Raw genomic sequence first — 19,589 nt, forward strand, 5'->3', positions numbered from 1 at the left:
AAGCAGTAGCTACTAACTGTCCACAGATTTTTTATTTTTTTATACACCACATACAGTATCCAAAAACATCGACAGAAAATGGATTAAAACCAAAGGGTTAGGTCTCAAAAGATCAAAACACCACCTGCAGTAAAGATGTTCATTCTGCTTAGTTTTCTGTAGCTTAAATACCTGTAGTCATTGCCTGATTAGAAGAGATGCATGCCATGGTAACTGTATGTGCTGGAGTTTTTTCAGAGAATCCTGCTCCCAAGGCAGCCTGAGGAATACAATTAAACTTACATAAACATGGGAATTCAGGTGGCCCAACAGCTAAAGCTATATTTGAAGAACACAAAATCTGCAGTCTGAAAAGCAGACACACAGAAAGTCAATCTCATTTTATTTCTTCTAAAAACTGTAGATCATTCATGTTGTGTTCATTTTTTTGTAAAATGTTGAACTATTGGTTAATTTGCTTTTGTATTTCTTATGTTTGACAGATGATTCTGTATTATTTTATATAATCCTGTACATGTCTTTCCTATGTACTTTATTTTATTACATTTTTGGCAAAATATACTATACACAAGGTTTCTTCTTATGATGGGTTTCTTATGACTGGATATCAATTTTCTCTATTTGCCATTTCACTTTTCTCTTTCAACATACATTTGCCTACTTTACATGTGTTCTTACAAGTTTTAGTGTCCTTTAATGTGTCTAAGATCGGTTTATGTTTACTGTGGACCAGTACATATAGCTGCACGCAAAAAAGGAAAGGATTAATTCACAAATATGTCTTAATGTTTCTCTATCCCCAAGGAAATAGTTGCAAAGGCTCAAACAAATTCAAGAAAAGGCTACAGGATGTAAACAAACTTGGTGCCAACTGAGGCAAAAGTCAAACAGCCTAATGACTCAGTAAATGTGAGACAATAAAACCTGTTCATTTTATATCACAAGTGACACCTGTATATGGTGATGTTCTTTATGTATGCTCTCAATTTTACACTTACATGGGTTGTATTGTTTCTTAGCATTTATTCAAGCATCTAGCAAACCATTGCATAAGTATGACATCCAAATAAAGGCAATTTCCATGTGAATGTTATTTTCCTGGTTAATTACTTAAAATAAAATAAAAAAGTATTTAAAAATGTAAGACAAACTCTACCTCTCTTGCAACATTGCTTGTCTTGACCTCCTGGATAACCGTCCCATAAATAATATAGTCAACAGCATCTCTTGGGAGACTTGTTCTAGTGAGAAGACCCCTATGAAAATAAATATATAAGAAAACAAGTATGTAACAAACTAAATTTGTTGTGGTAAAGAATGTCCAAAAGTTTTAACACACTTTGATAAGATGTAAATGCAAGCAAAATCATAAAGAGTAAAATGGTGTATGTATGTAAAGGCACCTCCTTATATAGACATTACACACACATTGAGGTCTTCCGTACGTCACACCACAATCAGATAGCTAGCTGGAATAATACAATGGAAACATTATAAAACAGAGGAATATAAAATACAGCTTTGAAAAATGTAAGAAGTTTACTTACTGAAAAGCTGCTCTGGCCAAGTCATGGGGCATCAAATCACTGTAACTTCAAAAATGAAAATAAATAATGTTAATTACACCTAAAACTCAACATAATATAGCCAATATAAAGCATTAATATTACAGCATTTCTTAAGTTGCTATATTTAATGATGTTCTCTTTTCATATACAATTGTTAATTGTACTCACGAAGTTCCAGAAAGCAGAAAAGGTGTACGAACACCCTCGACCAAAACAACATTTTTAACACCGGTTTTAGAAAGGGTCTTCTTGGTTTTCAGTTGAACTAGGGCGATTGACATGAGACATAAAAACAGAATGTTTAAGTTACTAAAACAATCTTCTTACCTTTACCACAATCAATAATTATTACATACTGAACTATTGAGTTATTTAATATACTGGGTTTTTTGTAAGGTAAATATCATGTAAGGATATATATATATATATATATATATATATATATATATATATATATAGTACTGTGCAAAAGTTTTAGGCAGGTGTGAAAAAATGCTGTAAAGTAAGAATGCTTACAAAAATAAACATGTTAATAGATTATATTTATCAATTAACTAAATGCAAAGTGAGTGAACAGAAGAAAAATCTAAATCAAATCCATATTTGGTGTGACCACCCTTTGCCTTCAAAACAGCATCAATTCTTCTAGGTACACTTGCACAAAGTCAGGGATTTTGTAGGCATATAGTCAGGTGTATGATTAAACAATTATACCAAACAGGTGCTAATGATCATCAATTCAATATGTAGGTTGAAACACAATCATTAACTGAAAAAGAAACAGCTGTGTAGGAGGAATAAAACTGGGTGAGGAACAGCCAAACTCAGCTAACAAGGTGAGGTTGCTGAAGACAGTTTACTGTCAAAAGTCATACACCATGGCAAGACTGAGCACAGCAACAAGACACAAGGTGGTTATACTGCATCAGCAAGGTCTCTCCCAGGAAGAAATTTCAAGGCAGACAGGGGTTTCCAGATGTGCTGTCCAAGCTCTTTTGAAGAAGCACAAAGAAACGGGCAACGTTGAGGACCGTAGACACAGTGGTCAGCCAAGGAAACTTACTGCAGCAGATGAAAGACACATCATGCTTAGTTCCCTTCGCAATCAGAAGATGTCCAGCAGTGCCATCAGCTCAGAATTGGGAGAACACAGTGGGACCCTGGTACACCCATCTACTGTCCGAAGAAGTCTGGTCAGAAGTGGCCTTCACAGAAGACTTGCGGCCAAAAAGCCATACCTCCGACATGGAAACAAGGCCAAGCGACTCAACTATGCACGAACACACAGAAACTGGGCTGCAGAAAATGGCAGCATGTGCTCCGGACTGATGAGTCAAAATTTGAAATATCTGGCTGTAGCAGAAGGCAGTTTGTTCGCCGAAGGGCTGGAAAGCGGTACACGAATGACTGTCTGCAGGCAACAGTGAAGCATGGTGGAGGTTCCTTGCAAGTTTGGGGCTGCATTTCTGCAAATGGAGTTGGGGATTTGGTCAGAATTAATGGTCTCCTCAATGCTGAGAAGTACAGGCAGATACTTATCCATCATGCAATACCATCAGACAGGCATCTGATTGGCCCCAAATTTATTCTGCAGCATGTCAACGACCCCAAACATACAGTGAAAGCCATTAAGAACTATCTTCAGCGTAAAGAAGAACAAGGAGTCCTGGAAGTGATGGTATGGCCCCCACAGAGCCCTGATCTCAACATCATCGAGTCTGTCTGGGATTACATGAAGAGAGAGAAGCAACTGAGGCTGCCTAAATCCACAGAAGAACTGTGGTTAGTTCTCCAAGATGTTTGGGCCAACCTACCTGCCGAGTTCCTTCAAAAACTGTGTGCAAGTGTACCTAGAAGAATTGATGCTGTTTTGAAGGCAAAGGGTGGTCACACCAAATATTGATTTGATGTAGATTTTTCTTCTGTTCACTCACTTTGCATTTTGTTAATTGATAAATATAAACTATTAACATGTCTATTTTTGAAAGCATTCTTACTTTACAGCATTTTTTCACACCTGCCTAAAACTTTTGCACAGTACTGTATATATACACTGAGCATCAAAAGAAACTATTATAACATATTTATTTAAAATAAGGTGAATAAATGATGGACATGACAAAATATTTTTGGTTTCTTTTTTTCTTTTTAATCACTCGATCATTAATCCTTGACCATGACACACTTGAGTGACTATGACTGAAAAATATGCACCAAATTAGTGAGACAGTTGATTGGACACTGGATATGAAGTGATTTTAGCTGTCGAATTGCAAGCTTGAATAAAATCAACAAAGAAAATCACAGAAAAAAAAAACAATATGCCACGTCTGTCGAGAGCAGCACCTTCGTGCAATCGGTAAGTTGGAGGCTGGACTAGGGCAGCATACTGTGGCTCACTGTCTTGGGTGCTCACAGCCAGCAATTTCAAACCTGGCCAGATGGTATAACCAGACACACTCTGTCAATGACAGGCCATGAACTGGGAGACCAACAGTCACAACACCTGTCCAAGATCGACAGATCATTTTGCAGCATCTTCATGATGTAAATTATTAATCAGCACAATAAAAAGTCACTGCACCTACTCTAAAACAAATATATGTGATAAGTTATTTTGATGCTCAGCATATATATATATATATATATATATATATATATATATATATATATATATATATATATATATATATAATATCATGTTTTATTGATTTGGTAAAAATTAAACATGGATGTCTAATCCAATTACTTTTAAATACAGCTGGCTTGATTTTACAGTAGATGCCACATTCCAAAGGCTATGAACCTACAATAGTACACTACTGAAATATATTCCCAAATACTTATATGTATTGATGTATGTAGCCTATTCAATGTATTTCTTGTATTACCTTGAGCTTGAAGCTGTGAAGTTGAACTCAGTGACCTTGCAGCTTAAAAATATAATTCATCAGATAATCCAATTAGGTTATTGCATGTTATAAAATGACAATATTCTTGTGCAAGAAAGGTTTTAAAAAATCGCTCACCACCTTTATCACTATCAGAACACTGTTCAAGGTTTTCCTAGCTGAACTTTTATTTGCAAAAAAAAAAGGGATGTATTCATTCCACAAACTGTATAGCTCAGACCTGTTCATTATATTAGTCATTGCAATTTTATTTATTTATTTATTTATTTGCTGGACATTGTGGTGTAATTATAACTTACTATATACCGACTAGCTTTACTTAAAGTGTGGCACATGTTAATGGCACAGATGTATTTTACTAGGTGACCCTAACAAATGCTTTGTATCTTCACATTTGCTGGTAAATTTTAAAATGACATTCAAATATTTATCACCAAAGTTTACTTACTGAGATTTGCAGCCCAAAAGGAATTAACTGGGCATTTTCTGATAGTGTGTGCCAACATGGACGCCATTGTCTTTGCCTAAGGTACACAACAAATAAAACAGCCTGCTTTTTAATGCAAAATTGACTTTTTAGACAGATCAACCAACTAAAGTAGTATACAATAAAAAATACTCCTTTTTTTGTAATTAAAACTATAAATTATAGACAGACATATTAGTAGTCTTCTCTTGTTAAATCACGACAAAATGTAAGCAGAATATTAGTAACAAGACTACAATGACTTAACCTCTCCTCATCGTACATTTTATCCAGCGCTGTATAGTAAATTGAGCTCCGCCTTCTCAACCAAGTGACCTATGCCCTACTTTCCCTCCCTGGCGGTAAGGGCATCACAATCATACATAAATACCTATGTAACCCTAACGTATGTATACACATGGCAAAGCGCGAAAGCAAATATGATGAACTCCTATTTCACAGCAAACTAATTAAAAGTAACAACACAAGATATTTATCAATAAATACGAGTACTGTCCATGCTGCATATACAGTTAATAAACTATGCAATAATAAACATGTATTATTGTAGTAAAACGAACAATATAATGTCTATTTAGATACCACTGCTGTTGGACATCAAAAAAGAAGAACAATGACTAGGTGACTTAGTACTCACGGTACTGCAAAAAAGTACGTCATATACAGTTTAATAGTTCTACTTCGTAGACGCCTAACGTTTGCATACATATAACATACACAACTATTAGGTGTGCTTTCCGAGTGTATGGTACTTTTGAGCAGTTTAATGCAGTATTTTATTTTTTTTCCTGCTCTTTGTTTGTTTTGTTGATCGCAATGAGGGGGTTTACCTCTGTTATTGAACCACTCAAACTAATAACCAGCTTCTCAGTTCAAGTTCACACCGACCGAACTGCAAAGAACTGCACAACCATTCTCGTCAGTTTCAAAGGACCCGACCAGAGGGTTTGGCTCAATATCCGCCTGTCTCTAATCTTTGATATTTGACACTAAAGATGGCTTTAAAACAAATTAGAAAAACACATAAGATGCAAATTTACATTATAAATGGTATATGTCTGTTTTGTTGGCTCCACCTCGTTTGTATGTGGAGTAGTGTCCTGTTATTTTCATCGGGGACTATCAGCAGGTATCCCCAGTCACATACACCTAAATAGGCCCAATTTGTCTATGCTTTCTCACTCCTCTTTACTTGAGCTCTCAAGATGGCTGGTGTTCGGGCTGCAGGGATTCTCTCTAGGTTTTCAACTACCAGATACTCACTTTTCACAGGTAATCAAGGGCTTTTGTGACAATAGTCTATTGCAGATTAGGGTGTTTTCCTTGGTTTTAAGTTACATGGTTGATCACAACTGCACTGGGGACGCCGCTTGTCAGCGAGTGCGACAGAGGGCATTATTAGTTTACTGACATCACCTTTCACCTACTTAATGGGAAAGTCATTTAGACACAATGTATTTAAATGGTCATCAAACATTTAGTGTGTGTACTTAGATTTCAGTTTTTAATGTAACTGCGTGATGGGGGGGGTTATGTTCATTCGAGTCATGCAGACAGATGATAACGGTTCCTGCCAACGCCAACTTTACCTGATCCTCCGCTTGCTTTGTGTATTAGATGTGGACTGTTTTTGCGTATGTTGTCTGCACTAATGATAGATGTTTTGGACAGCTGGCTAGGCTGTCGTGTGTAGGTTTTATGAAATGCATAATTAATAAGTGCTGCTAGTATAAAATGCATTGCGTATCATATTAATTTGTTTTCTTCCAAAAAAAGATCAGCTGTTTATACTGTATGTTGAAATTATTACTCCCATGACGTGCATTTCAGGTGAATTTTCTTCTTTGTCTCTTTCAAGGGTCACCTCTGTGTGAACTTTTTCTCGTCTCCACTTTGTGGAATAGAAATGTGAGATTGCAATCTATATGAATACAACATTTGCAAGCTAATGTGTTGGGACTTAATTGCACTGCTGTTTTATTAGGTTGCTGTTCTTAAAGTTAACAATTCAAAAAGACCCAGTCCAGTCAATTGGAGATTTGAGATCTTTCCTTACAGTAGCACCTATTAATACATTCAATATTATTTTCTCAAACTTTAACCCTAGATCGTTTGTTACTTGCTGATGGTAATACTAGTGATGTTTATTTGTACACAGTGAACCGATTAACCTCTTTTAATTGGATCGGAAGTGACCAAAATAGGATTCAAGTGATCTGGTTAATCAACTCACTGGGTAATTTGCCCTCTACAGTTGGCCTTGAACATTGGTAGCTATACTGGCTGCTAAAGTATCATGGTCAAATAAAGCCAATGCGGAATTGTAAAATGTTCGACAGCGGTTTGCAATACATGACAATTACCAGTTATCCTGAGGTATAAAACTCTATATAAAAAAAAAAAAAAAAATATATTAAGTTAAATTGCAGTTGGTCAAAAAATCGATTTAGCTAGGGTGGAAAAGTATATTTTGTAATCATTTAGTGAAATCAATGTATATGTGTGTGAAACATGTGTGTGTGTGTGTGTGTATATATATATATATATATATATATATATATATATATATATATATATATATATATATATAATATAATTTTTTTTACACACACACACACACACACACAGCTGCCACTGTGAGAAGTATTGCCGGCAATGTTCTTCATTCCAATAATGTAACCATAACTTCATCCTTCTCTACAACCAATCTGTACCTGGAGCATTTGGTGCTGGACAAATAGTACACCTGCAATCTGCCATGTGTGTCATTTCAGTAGTTTGTGTTTTTCCTGGTTATCATATTTGTATTGTAAGTTAACTTTGTCACATTTTAGGCCTACTTTGTGTATCTTATGTAAAGTCCATTTTTATTTTGTTTCCTCCAGGCTACACATGTCGTAATTTAACAGTTTCATCTGCCATGTTAGGTAAGCACGATATTTTGCATAAGTATAGCTTATTTTACAAAACAAAATTAGACGTTGAAATGTATCTGTCATGATCTCTTTCTTAGCTCGAACCCATGTCAACTATGAGGTCAAAGGTGACGTGGCAGTTGTACGGTTCAACAGCCCTAACTCCAAGGTAAGACAATGCAGCTTTTAGTGTACAGTTAACAGCTTTGGGTTGCTGTGTTTTGTGGTTTATAATATCCAAAATAAAATCCTTACAGTATAAGCACATAATGCTCGTCCCTGTCAGTTAGGGTACATTTTGAATCACGTTTTAGCTGTTTGTTTTCATAAATGCACGGTTTGACAGAAAAGAAGTTAAACTGTAACTGACATATTTTCCTCCTAAATGTGTCTGGACTTGACAATGACCTCTGACGCAATATGCCTGCCATATTGTGCATATGTGAATTTTTATGTTTATCCATGATACAGACAGTAGAACTGTGGCAGTATAAATGAACAGATCACAAGCTTTGCTTTTCTTCACAGTGGCACATTTTGGACTGGTTTCAAAGACCATGTTCAGCTCTAATCTAAGTTTACCTTACCCAGTGTAACAGTCCAAGATGAGTGCTGATTTCAGCCTGTGAAAATGTATGTTCTGTATTCAGTGGTTCTGTCATATTTGGTTATTGGTTTTGTTAAAAATAGCCATATGAGGTCACATTTGTTTTATCCTTCTGCTATATTTAATATGCTACAGTACATCCACATTTGATATTTTACAGAATATGGTACTGAAAAAGAAAAAAGTAAGAATTAATAAAGATTATTTGACGAATGTTATCATTGCAGATCTTGTCAGGACTTTGATTGGGTGTTTTATAGTTGTGTGTGAACTACCCAAAGCATGCATTTTGCCCCAGGTTTACAAACCATTTTACAAATATATGTTCTAGTTTGTCTCGTACTGTATATCCTTTCTGTTTCTTTGGTAATGGTCCAGCAGAGTCTATGCTTAGTCCTTGTCTAGAGTGGAACAATTTTAAAATAGAAAAAAAGAATGAACAATCTGAACTTTTAATGTCTGTATCATATAAACATTGTAAACTATATGAAGTCACAAGTATACATTTTTGAGGAAAATGACAATGTTTATAAAACCTGCAAGCCCCTCTTTTCTAAGTACATGAACCTATATGTAGCCTTGGTTATACTGTTTGGTATATTTAAACTTATTGTGTTGCATTTTCATGATTATACAATTACATATAATATTAATTTCTGTTAACCTAAATAAAATATGATTTTCCACATCTGCTAGCTGTTACTCAGTGATCTTCATCTGTGATCATTATCTTAGTAATTTTATCTACAACTAGCAATTAACTGATCAGAAAAGTAATGTAACAGCTCATAGCTACAGCTTAGTTTTAACTAAAAGGATTTTGTCCAATTCAGAACTTGTTTGTTTTTCTAGATCTTACACTAATGTTTATATGTTTCTCACCATGTGTGTTTTGCAGGTAAATACTTTGTCCCCACAACTCCAATCTGAGTTTACTGAAGTAATGAGTGAGGTCTGGGCCAATGATGCTGTCAAAAGTGCCGTCTTAATCTCTTCAAAACCGGGCTGCTTCATTGCCGGGGCAGATATCAAGTCAGTACCATTTATTTACTAAGTTGGCAAACTGAAAAAAATATTGCCTGTTGGGATCCCAAGTCAAAATACGACTAGGTGAATTATTTTAATTGATAAGCTGCTGGGGTTATATTTCTACTTGGGATATAGAACATATTTTAAAGCATGATAAAAACCATTGTATAAGTCAATTTTCTAGGCGTTTTTGCAGGGCCCTTAAAAGGGGGGAGTGACGAATACACCAGTGCGACATATGTGCTGGTGTGTCTAATATTAAACTACTGTACCAGAGCCACAATAGGATTATTACAGCCATGCTTATGGCACGCACAAACGTAATTGTTCTTTTAAAATTTGAAGTAATACAACAAATTTTGTAAAAGCCAATGCAGCTGGAACTATTGTCTAAGTATTGGTTTGGAAAGAAATGTTCAGGAAAACTAACTTGAAGTACCTAAACAAGTTCTTAAACTTACATCAGTGCGACCTGTACAGAAATTTTTACGGTAAATCATACATTTTTATTACTGCTTTGTGTATTACTCACAGGTGCTGAAATGGTGTATGCAGTGGAGGTTTGATTGGAGTAAAGCCTTATTAACTGGTCTTCTTAATTGTTCCCTACCAGCATGATTGAAGCTTGTAGTAGCGCTGCAGAAGTGACCAGCCTTTCTCAAGAAGGACAGAGGATGTTTCAGAAGATTGAACAGTCCCCCATACCCATTGTGGCTGCTATTAATGGCTCCTGCTTGGGAGGAGGCTTGGAGGTACAGTGTGATGTACACTTTATTGTTGGTTACCTAGGCCAAGCTTACTTGACTTTTAAAAGCAGCAAGAACAAGGAACTCTTTCAGACAATAAGTATATTCCTGAAATCATTAATACTGCTTTGACATCTGGTAGATCTTATGATTTGAATGTAAGCATGGCTGTGTTTTTTCCGTTAGATTGGCTAAATCAGTGATATATAAGCTTATCCATGTTGCCTGCTTTATATAAACCACAGGTAGTAAAGTATGTTGTCATTTGAAGACAGAACTACAATATTTCTCTCTTCCAGGGTACGTGAAAAAAGGTGAATCCAACCTGTAGTAAACTATGCATTCACATTGACTTGTAGGATGCATATAGTATTATCTTTGTTAGACTATAACTGAAAAAATCCTAGAATTTTTCTGTTCCATCTGTTCCTGCCCTGTCCCCACTTTTATTTTACTGTGGCTCAAGCCTGTTCTCCACATAGCCTGCTAAGAATATTTCAGCATCCTTATTGATGGACGTTGCTGTTTTTTGTTTAGGTTGCAATTGCCTGCCAGTACAGAGTAGCAACAAAGAACAAGAAAACTGTTCTGGGTACACCTGAAGTCATGCTGGGATTACTCCCTGGAGCTGGGGGCACCCAGAGACTGCCAAAAATGGTATTTATCTGTTTTTCTATTCTTATCCTTGTGTTAAAGGATGTAATGTTCAGAAATAAATACAGTATGTATATTTTGGTTCTTTTTATTTCTGTTCAGGTTGGCATTCCATCTGCCTTTGACATGATGTTGACAGGCAGGAATATCCGTGCAGATAAAGCCAAAAAGATGGGTCTTGTTGATCAGCTTGTTGACCCACTAGGTAAATGACTGAGCTATCTTTGTATTCTACAAGGTGGGGCAGTGAGAGAATGCACTGTGTTGTGATCATGAGTGATTGGTTTATGTTTGTAAAGTTGAATACTTTTACATATTGTGACATGTTCCACTAAATCAATAAACATGTTTAATGTCATACTGTAGGACCTATCGTTCATGTTTTATTTTCTTCTAGATATTCATGTTTAGAATGTGTCGTCTTTCTTTTTTTTTAGGTCCTGGTTTGAAGGGTCCAGAGGAGAGAACAATGGAATATCTTGAAGAGGTTGCTGTTGAATGCGCTAAAGGAATAGCCAATAAGAAAATCTCTCTCAAGAAGGAAAAGGGTGTAATACAGAGTAAGTGCTTTTAATTTAGACAAAACTAAAATGTAATAGTCCATCGGGGTAACATTCTGAAATTAGGAGACACTATTAACATGCATGTATACATGTGCGTTTTTATTTTTTGTATTTTTACTAAATAAACAAGTGTGTTGGCTTGATTTTTGTTCTGCAGAATTGACCGACTATGTCATGGGTATTCCATTTGTAAGGAAGCAGATATACAATACAGTACAGACGAAGGTTATGAAACAGACCAAAGGACTGTACCCTGCTCCCTTGAAAATTATTGAGGTAAGAATAGTAACTTCTACTGCCATGAGGGGCATATTCATAGTGATATGCGCTACATTCAAATTCTAATTTTCACTCAACCATAAGTTATGGTTCAAAACTGCTCTTAGTAGGTGACCTGCACTACGAACACTGGAAGAACCAGTACAGTGTTTAAAGGTATGTCCTGAACTGTGTTAATGTTTGATCATTCCTTTTACTGCTTCTTAACTGACAGTGCTAATGACGTTATGTTAAGTGCTGTGTGGCAAAGCTCTATGCTGTTTCTTTTATCTCTGAGGAAGGGAGATTAATTCTATTTGGCTTAATCACGAAATAAAAACATTTTTGCCGACGGGGCTTGACATTTTAAAAAGCAATAATCTGTTTACTGTCCTCAGGTTGTACAGACTGGGATTGAACAGGGATCGGATGCTGGCTATTTGGCTGAATCACAGGTAACTAACCCTACAATTACTATAGACCTAATACCTTCTAAAGAAATACTCTGGCATTCATTAACTTTTTTTTTTTTAATATAATAAGATATAACATGTAGAGTTATGCTCCCACCAGTAGCTGAAGTTGGATATTGCGTATTTCAAATGAATAGTTACTGTAAAGCATTAAGTGTTCGCTGGCAAAAGAAAATCTCTTTTATATAACAATTCCCCAAAGTATACATGCTGCAAAATTAGCGTAATTACTACATTTGAGTTTATATACGGTATATGTATGTTTTGTACTGCGTGTGCAAACATTTGTTGCAGTAAATATGTTGCTATTGGAACATCAGCAAAAAAAAGTTGCCACAGACATTTTACTGTTTTACAGAAGTTTAATAAAGGGTACAAAATATATTTTAAAAAGAACACATTTAATTCTGGAAGGATTTTCATGTGTAAGGTTATTGTAATATCTATTCTACCATTTCTTTTACAGGTTTGTTTATTTAAATAGTGTAATTTTATTTGTTTTTTCTCTGACAATTAATGTGTTTTAATTCAATGCAGAAATTTGGTGAACTCGCCATGACCAATGAATCCAAAGCCCTGATTGGCCTCTACCATGGTCAAGTAGCATGCAAGAAAAACAAATTTGGAACACCACAAAAAGAGGTTCAGTAAGTACCCTTTTAAAGCAGTGATTAGTTCAAGATATTTGTGTAACTAAACTCCTATAAGAACAATGTAATTAACGTCATGAAGAGTTTAGAAATTGTGTGAGGTTACTGGAAAACTCCACTAGGTGGTGGTAATGCACTTTATTTTAAAAATAGTGGGAAATGCAGTGTATGTGTTCCGTTAGTCGCGTGCTGGCTATTGGCAGTTATCAGTCTGCAAAGGGGATACAGTTGAGGCGGTCGTACGTACAGGAAGTGGAAGTGTCATGAAATGTGTTGATTCTTATTGTGTGGTATTCTGTACTGTTATGTCCGTGGTCATCATCTAGTTCCTCACACGGATGGCCCTTTTACTTTACAGCCGTGTTCCTGGACATACTTGTTTGTTGTTGCTTTAACCCTCTGCGGTCCTATGTCAGACCAGGTCCAACATCACAATTTTCCCTTTCCAGTCCCTTTTCTATTTCCCAGAAAGGGAAAATTGTGATGTCGGACTTGGTCCGAAGTAGAACCGCAAAGGGTTAAAGCAACAGCAAACAGGTATGTCCAGGACCCTGTCCGACATCAAAACTACGTCAAGCACAGGTCTCTAGTCAAGAAAACCTTTTAATGGATGAGTGAGACCGATAGGAGCGGAGAAAAGACGGATGGGGGGAGTGGGGCTGTACTACACAGATAACATGGACATAAACAAACAAGATAGCTGCTTCTGCATCTAATGCTCAAACTATATCGTGGACATTTACAGAGCTTTTTGAGTTATAGTAACAAAATAATGACTTGAATTGCATTATTGAAGTTTGGTGATAAAATGATTGATCAGGAGAGGATTTATCAGTATGCACTACTATGAAGAGACATGTGATGAATACAGTGAACAAGGGGAGGGGTTTGGCTGGAGATGCAGTACTGAGTGTCCTGTTGATATGGAGTGCCTTTTTAAACCTGTTTTACGGGGGGGGGGGGGGGGGGACAAACTTTTAAACGGAGCGTGTGCAAATAAATTGGACCTGATGCGTCTGACAGGCACCGAATAAATGGACTGCTAAGGGTTAAACTCCTACTAGGATGAAATATTTGCTGTTGCATTCCATCCAAAAATGTAAGTTCATAAAATATTTGTAATAAATGTATTCACTAGTGTTTGAATTAATGAAAGTGGGGGGCAGCACGGCAGACAATTGTACCATACAATACCAAACTTAACAGTATTTAAATTATACCAGTGCATTTTAATTATTCATTTTCTCTTCTGGTTTTAAATTAATCTATTTTCTTCATTTGAAGGAGACTGGCAATTTTGGGAGCAGGTCTGATGGGTGCTGGTATTGCTCAGGTCTCTATTGACAAGGGCTTGCACACCATTCTGAAAGATACTACAGAGGAAGGCTTGGGCAGAGGACAACAGCAGATCTATAAAGGGTATGTGAGCAGACATTTATGTATTTGTTTGCCAACAGGTGGCATTTTCTTAACTGTGTCCCATCCCCCTTTACTGTTGGCACAATTTTACCACCAAGTATTTACTGTAATAAACCAGAATGAGTACATTCACAAAACAATGATTTCAACAGAATCCTACTTTTTCAGTCCCGTTTTATAGAGACATTAATTTAGCTGGGCCTGGTTTATTTAGTTCAGTTGAACAATTTGGATCACTGTGCTGTCTACCCCTGTTTTAATCTAACAGATTTTTACATATTATAGTAAATACTTACGAAAATGTGTTTTTTTTTTTTTTTTTTTTTTTTTTTGGTTTGCTAATCAAATTAGCCGTAGTGTGTGGTTTTTATGTATTTAATTTTTATATATACATGTCCAATGATAAATGTTTTGTCTGCCCAGGTTGAATGATAAAACTAAGAAGAGAAGTATCACCTCCTTTGAGAGAGACAGTATTTTTTCAAACCTTACCGGACAGCTTGATTACAGTGGTTTTAATAAGGCAGACATGGTTATCGAGGCTGTGTTCGAGGACATCGCTATAAAACACAAAGTCATTCAAGAAGTTGAAGCGGTACTTTTTTTTTAATTATTTCATTTATTTTAATGTGGTACTCTTATGAATCTATTTTAAAATCTGAGAAAGTCTTGGCTGTCACCATTGCATTAACAAATGACAGTTGGGTAAAATGGTCATTTAGTAGGAAAAAAAAATGGTCATATTTGAATCGGGGGGGACATTATCCACTCTGGAATACCAGCTGAGCAAAGGCTGATGTTTAGACCGATGGGTGTAATTATGGAAATTGTTTAGCATTTCCAGTATTTTGAAAGGATATTAAAAAAATAATATTAATAATAATCTGAGTACTTGTTGAACTGTTAGTGGAATGTTTCATCTGAAATTGTAAGAATTCCTAATTTGTCACAGTTGAATGTAGCTTGATTATTTATCACTGACCTAAACTAACCGACTTTGTGTCCTTCGTTCACATTTTAATACCTCTTGTACAATCTTAATTTTGGACTTTTTGGTAAAAATGGAGGATACAAAAATGGTAACTCCACACTTGTCTTGCCTATCTGAAACATTTATTAAATAGTGATTTAAATGCACTGTATGTTTGTCAATTAACAGTAATTCTTATTTGATGACATCATGGCAACAAAAACAGTGTTGTGTTACTTTTGTCTAATATATGTTCTGCGCTTCTACAGGTTATTCCCCCTCATTGTGTTTTTGCCACAAACACATCTGCTCTGCCCATCAAAGACATTGCTTCTGTCAGCAAAAGGCCAGACAAAGTAAGTTACTGTTCTTTACAAGCCAGAGTTTACAAAACTAGATTCTAAAGGTAAAGTTTTTACTTGAACTTTTTTTTGCTTAGATTTTAGTAAATATGAAAGTTGAATATATTACTGGGTTACAGGACATTGTCGTTGTTTTAGAACTCATACTTTCATAATTGTCACTTAAACCAGACATCTGCTGGTATATGGCATTCTCCCATGGCTCTTTTGTTTCTTTACCCAGGTAATTGGGATGCACTACTTCTCTCCAGTAGACAAAATGCAGTTGCTGGAAATCATCACCACAGACAAAACATCCAAAGACACAACTGCCTCTGCTGTAGCTGTCGGCCTTAAACAGGGAAAAGTCATCATTGTAGTGGGGGTAAGAGACACGGCAATGTATTCTTTTTATTTGAGCACGGGGCATTTTGGTTTAATATTTCATCATAATATCCCAAATAGGGGTTTGAAAGTGTTTAAATATTTATATTTTGATCCCTGCTCCTGTGTGTATTTTCAGGATGGTCCTGGTTTCTATACAACCCGATGTCTAGCTCCTATGTTGGCTGAAGCAGTTAGAGCCCTGCAGGTTTGTATTGCTTTTACCCTTTATCCCCAGAGATTTAGTGGTATAGGGATGGTGTTTAATAGGCGTGCCACTCTTAAATTGCTGTACATTAAGTCATGGACTCTTCACTTTTGCGGGTGCGCTCATCCGACTGGCGTATGGCAGTGGTTCCCAATCCTCTTAGTGTTTTGGATTTTTCCCATGGACCACTTACCTTGCCTTGCATTTTTTTTCACAAGATCATTTTAAAGCTCATTTTTATGTGTACAGTAAAACCTGTCTTAGCGACACAAATACCCTGTTCATAGCGCTGACCTTTCAACCGTGGGTATTTGGAACTAGCATTTGTAATGAAAGACAACTACATTTACAAAAACTTACCTACTACTTCCCAAAAGAAACCATTGTAAAAAATGAAAAAGTATGGCCCCAGGACTGAATTTAACACTGCTGTACTAAGTTCTGTGCAGCAGTCTTTTGAGATGCAGTTTGTGTAATTTACAATGTGTAATGACGATCTTAGACAATAATCCACAGGGGAAATGGCAGTGTGATTTGCCACTAGAAACGCTAGTTTTAAGTGGTCGTTTTTTATTTTATTTTTTTTTTATTGACTGAACAAGTAGCTTCTAATATATAAAATATTATTTTAGGGGTTTATAAATATAACTTTATTATTATTATTATTATTATTATTATATTTAGGATTGTTGTGTTTTCCCCCTGCCGTTTTCTTCCCTTTTTAAGAATTAGATTGATCCCTGCTACCTATTTACCAATTAATATTGGTTTATGTACATGTTTTGGTGCAAGCAGAACAAAGGAACTGCATGCAAATGAGGGTGCAACATTTTTTAATGAAGAATATAAATGTTAAATGAATAAATAAAAACAAGGGTATATATATATATATATATATATATATATATATATATATATATATATATATATATATATATATATATATATATATATATATATATTTTTTTTTTTTACCCTTGTTTTTATTTATTCGTTTTTAGTTAAAAGAAACATGCTCCATGTGCTCTTTTATGTAGGAAGGTGTCGACCCTAAGAAACTGGATGGCCTCACAACTGGCTTTGGGTTCCCTGTTGGCGCTGCCACACTTGCTGACGAAGTAGGAATTGACGTTGCTGCTCATGTAGCAGAGGACTTGGGCAAAGCATTTGGCTCCCGATTTGGTGGAGGCAATGTTGAAATACTGAAAACCATGGTAGCAAAAGGATTCAAAGGTAAATCTATTTTAAATATGGTCTAACCCCCCAAAAAATTCCTTAACCGAAGTTGGGCAAATTTAAGTTCACGGTGCAGGACTATACGTTACAGGTTTTGTATTCAAATGCTTGTGTTACAGGCCGCAAATCTGGAAAAGGATGCTACGTCTATCAAGAAGGCACAAAAAACAAAAATGTGAATCCAGGTGTTGAGGAGATTCTGGAGAAGTTTAAGATCGCAGTAAATCCTGAAGTGTAAGTGATGCTTGTAGAGATCCCTATAATCTGCATCTGTAGTGATCGGTGCACTAATGAAGGCTTTATCTTGAATTGTTTTGAATGACTAAGCACTTTTTTTTAACTCAATACAAATATGCAAATATCTTACAAGCCTGCCTTGATAGTATTCTGGAATGGGATTCAACAAGGTCTGGATTATATTGGAACATACCCTAAACTTTGTCCTGTTAACATCCCTGTAACATGGAATTGTGCTTCATTTAGAAAGTTCCAAACTGAGTTGCATAGAGACATTTAAATTGGATAAGGTGTTTGAAATGGTCTTTTGCTGGTGATCTGTTTAAAATAAATAAATAAAGTATTGTACCATAATTAAAAAGGTATAAGAAAGTAATACAATGAAGCTGTAATATTTAGGTTGTGATTTTGTTGTAACAACTATTTTTTTTTTCAGAGCCAAAGACAGTGATGTCCAGTATCGCCTGGTTTCCAGGTTTGTCAATGAGGCAGTGATGTGCCTGCAGGAAGGAATTCTTAGCAACCCAGTGGAAGGTGATATTGGGGCAGTCTTTGGCTTGGGCTTCCCACCATGTCTGGGAGGTAAGAACTTCTTCAGGACACAACTTATAGAAATGTAGTTTTGTTTTTGCTGACCATATGTTTTGTCATTTTATAAGCTTGATGGTTATTTTACCTGTTCTCCTTTACATATTTCTGTAATAATCGCCTCCCCTTCATCCAAATTTAATAATGCATCTCATGTTTTGTTTTTAGGTCCTTTCAGATTTGTTGACTCCTACGGAGCAGATAAACTTGTTGAGAAGATGAGAAAGTATGAACATGTCTATGGTAATCAGTTCACACCTTGCCAGTTGCTGGTTGACCATGCCAAGGATGCCAGCAAGAAATTTCACAAATAAACCAGTAATATAGATATTGGTGGATAAGTCTAAGTAACCTTAAACAATGTAAATGCACTGTTTTTATATTAGTTTGTTTGAAAAATTAACAAATAACTATCCTAAATCTTCTTCTCATGGTGCCTTAGAAATGCAGACAACTCAGGCACTTATTTCTGTGTTTTTTTTTTAGCAGAGCTAAAATTAATTTGCACATCTTTGTAAAATGGAAAGTTTTGTTTAAATATAGTAGATGGGTAACACTGAGGCCATTGTAATGCAGCATTTCATTGTAAAACTATCTTAATAAAACTAAACTGTTTTGGAGTCCTGCTTTGTGTTTTTTTTTTTTTTTACCAACTTTATCAATGTATTCAGACCTGTTTTCATATACATCTATAGGTACTGTGTAATACAGTACATTTTACATTGATGTTTACATGCTGATACCTTTTGGCAAAGGTATCAGCACTGTTTATGCAACAGTATTTACCCTTTCTAATTGTGTGAGGACTGTGGAGGGGGGGGGGGGTTATATACCAGAGACACCTGAAACATGTTCAGTTGCATGTGATTTGTAAAAACCTAAATATTTTAATTGTTTTAATATTGCAAGAAGAAAAGAAACATACTCTGAAATGTGTCACTGAGAAACCGAAAGTCTAGAATAAATATAATTGGTTATTGGACCAACCTTTTATTTAAACTGAATGTTATGGCAGAGGCTTGACCTTGTACTTTTGTTTTATTATCATTCTGAATTAATGTGCATGCTTATTTACTGTGGTAATGTAAATGCAAACGTAGTGCTCTGCCACATTTATTAGTTTTATCACAAGTTGCACCAACCTCCTGATACTGTCAAAACTCCCAAGGACAGACCTTGTAATAAAGACTGGACAACATGCAATTGGGCAGGCTCCTGGTTATCACAGACACCCGGAAAAGGGAAAGAATGACAGGGATCGTAAATGTTTAAAAATGTAGTTTGTTCTCAATATCTATTTATTTCTCTAATCTATAAGAATTACATGTTACATGAAAAGAAATG

At 35.7% G+C, this 19,589-nt stretch overlaps 2 protein-coding genes across 2 annotated transcripts in view; one reads left to right on the forward strand and one right to left on the reverse strand.

The window, feature by feature from the left end:
* Nucleotides 1-5,887, reverse strand: part of LOC121317461 (trifunctional enzyme subunit beta, mitochondrial-like) — a 13,741-nt gene extending 7,854 nt beyond the window's left edge. Inside the window, exons 1-7 of the mRNA XM_041253414.1 lie at nt 5,798-5,887; nt 4,929-5,004; nt 4,460-4,501; nt 1,737-1,833; nt 1,548-1,592; nt 1,157-1,256; nt 172-259 (exon numbers count right to left, since the gene is read on the reverse strand). Coding sequence (XP_041109348.1) covers nt 172-259; nt 1,157-1,256; nt 1,548-1,592; nt 1,737-1,833; nt 4,460-4,501; nt 4,929-4,995 — 439 coding nt within the window. The 5' untranslated portion in view covers nt 4,996-5,004; nt 5,798-5,887. The remainder of the gene's footprint in view (nt 1-171; nt 260-1,156; nt 1,257-1,547; nt 1,593-1,736; nt 1,834-4,459; nt 4,502-4,928; nt 5,005-5,797) is intronic.
* Nucleotides 5,888-6,132: 245 nt separating this feature from the next.
* LOC121317462 (trifunctional enzyme subunit alpha, mitochondrial-like) lies at nt 6,133-18,865 on the forward strand. The gene is made up of 20 exons (XM_041253416.1): nt 6,133-6,239; nt 7,853-7,894; nt 7,981-8,051; nt 9,388-9,521; nt 10,132-10,270; nt 10,802-10,921; nt 11,021-11,123; nt 11,356-11,478; nt 11,639-11,757; nt 12,138-12,194; nt 12,750-12,859; nt 14,147-14,281; nt 14,705-14,876; nt 15,521-15,607; nt 15,837-15,977; nt 16,116-16,184; nt 17,222-17,417; nt 17,540-17,654; nt 18,094-18,239; nt 18,414-18,865. Exons 1-20 carry the CDS (start codon nt 6,173-6,175, stop codon nt 18,557-18,559), a joined length of 2,292 nt encoding a protein of 763 aa, XP_041109350.1. The 5' UTR covers nt 6,133-6,172; the 3' UTR covers nt 18,560-18,865.
* The last annotated feature ends 724 nt before the right edge of the window (nt 18,866-19,589 follow it).

The sequence above is a fragment of the Polyodon spathula genome, chromosome 6 (genome assembly GCF_017654505.1).
Source record: "Polyodon spathula isolate WHYD16114869_AA chromosome 6, ASM1765450v1, whole genome shotgun sequence".
In the NCBI taxonomy this organism is placed as follows: Eukaryota; Metazoa; Chordata; class Actinopteri; order Acipenseriformes; family Polyodontidae; genus Polyodon; species Polyodon spathula.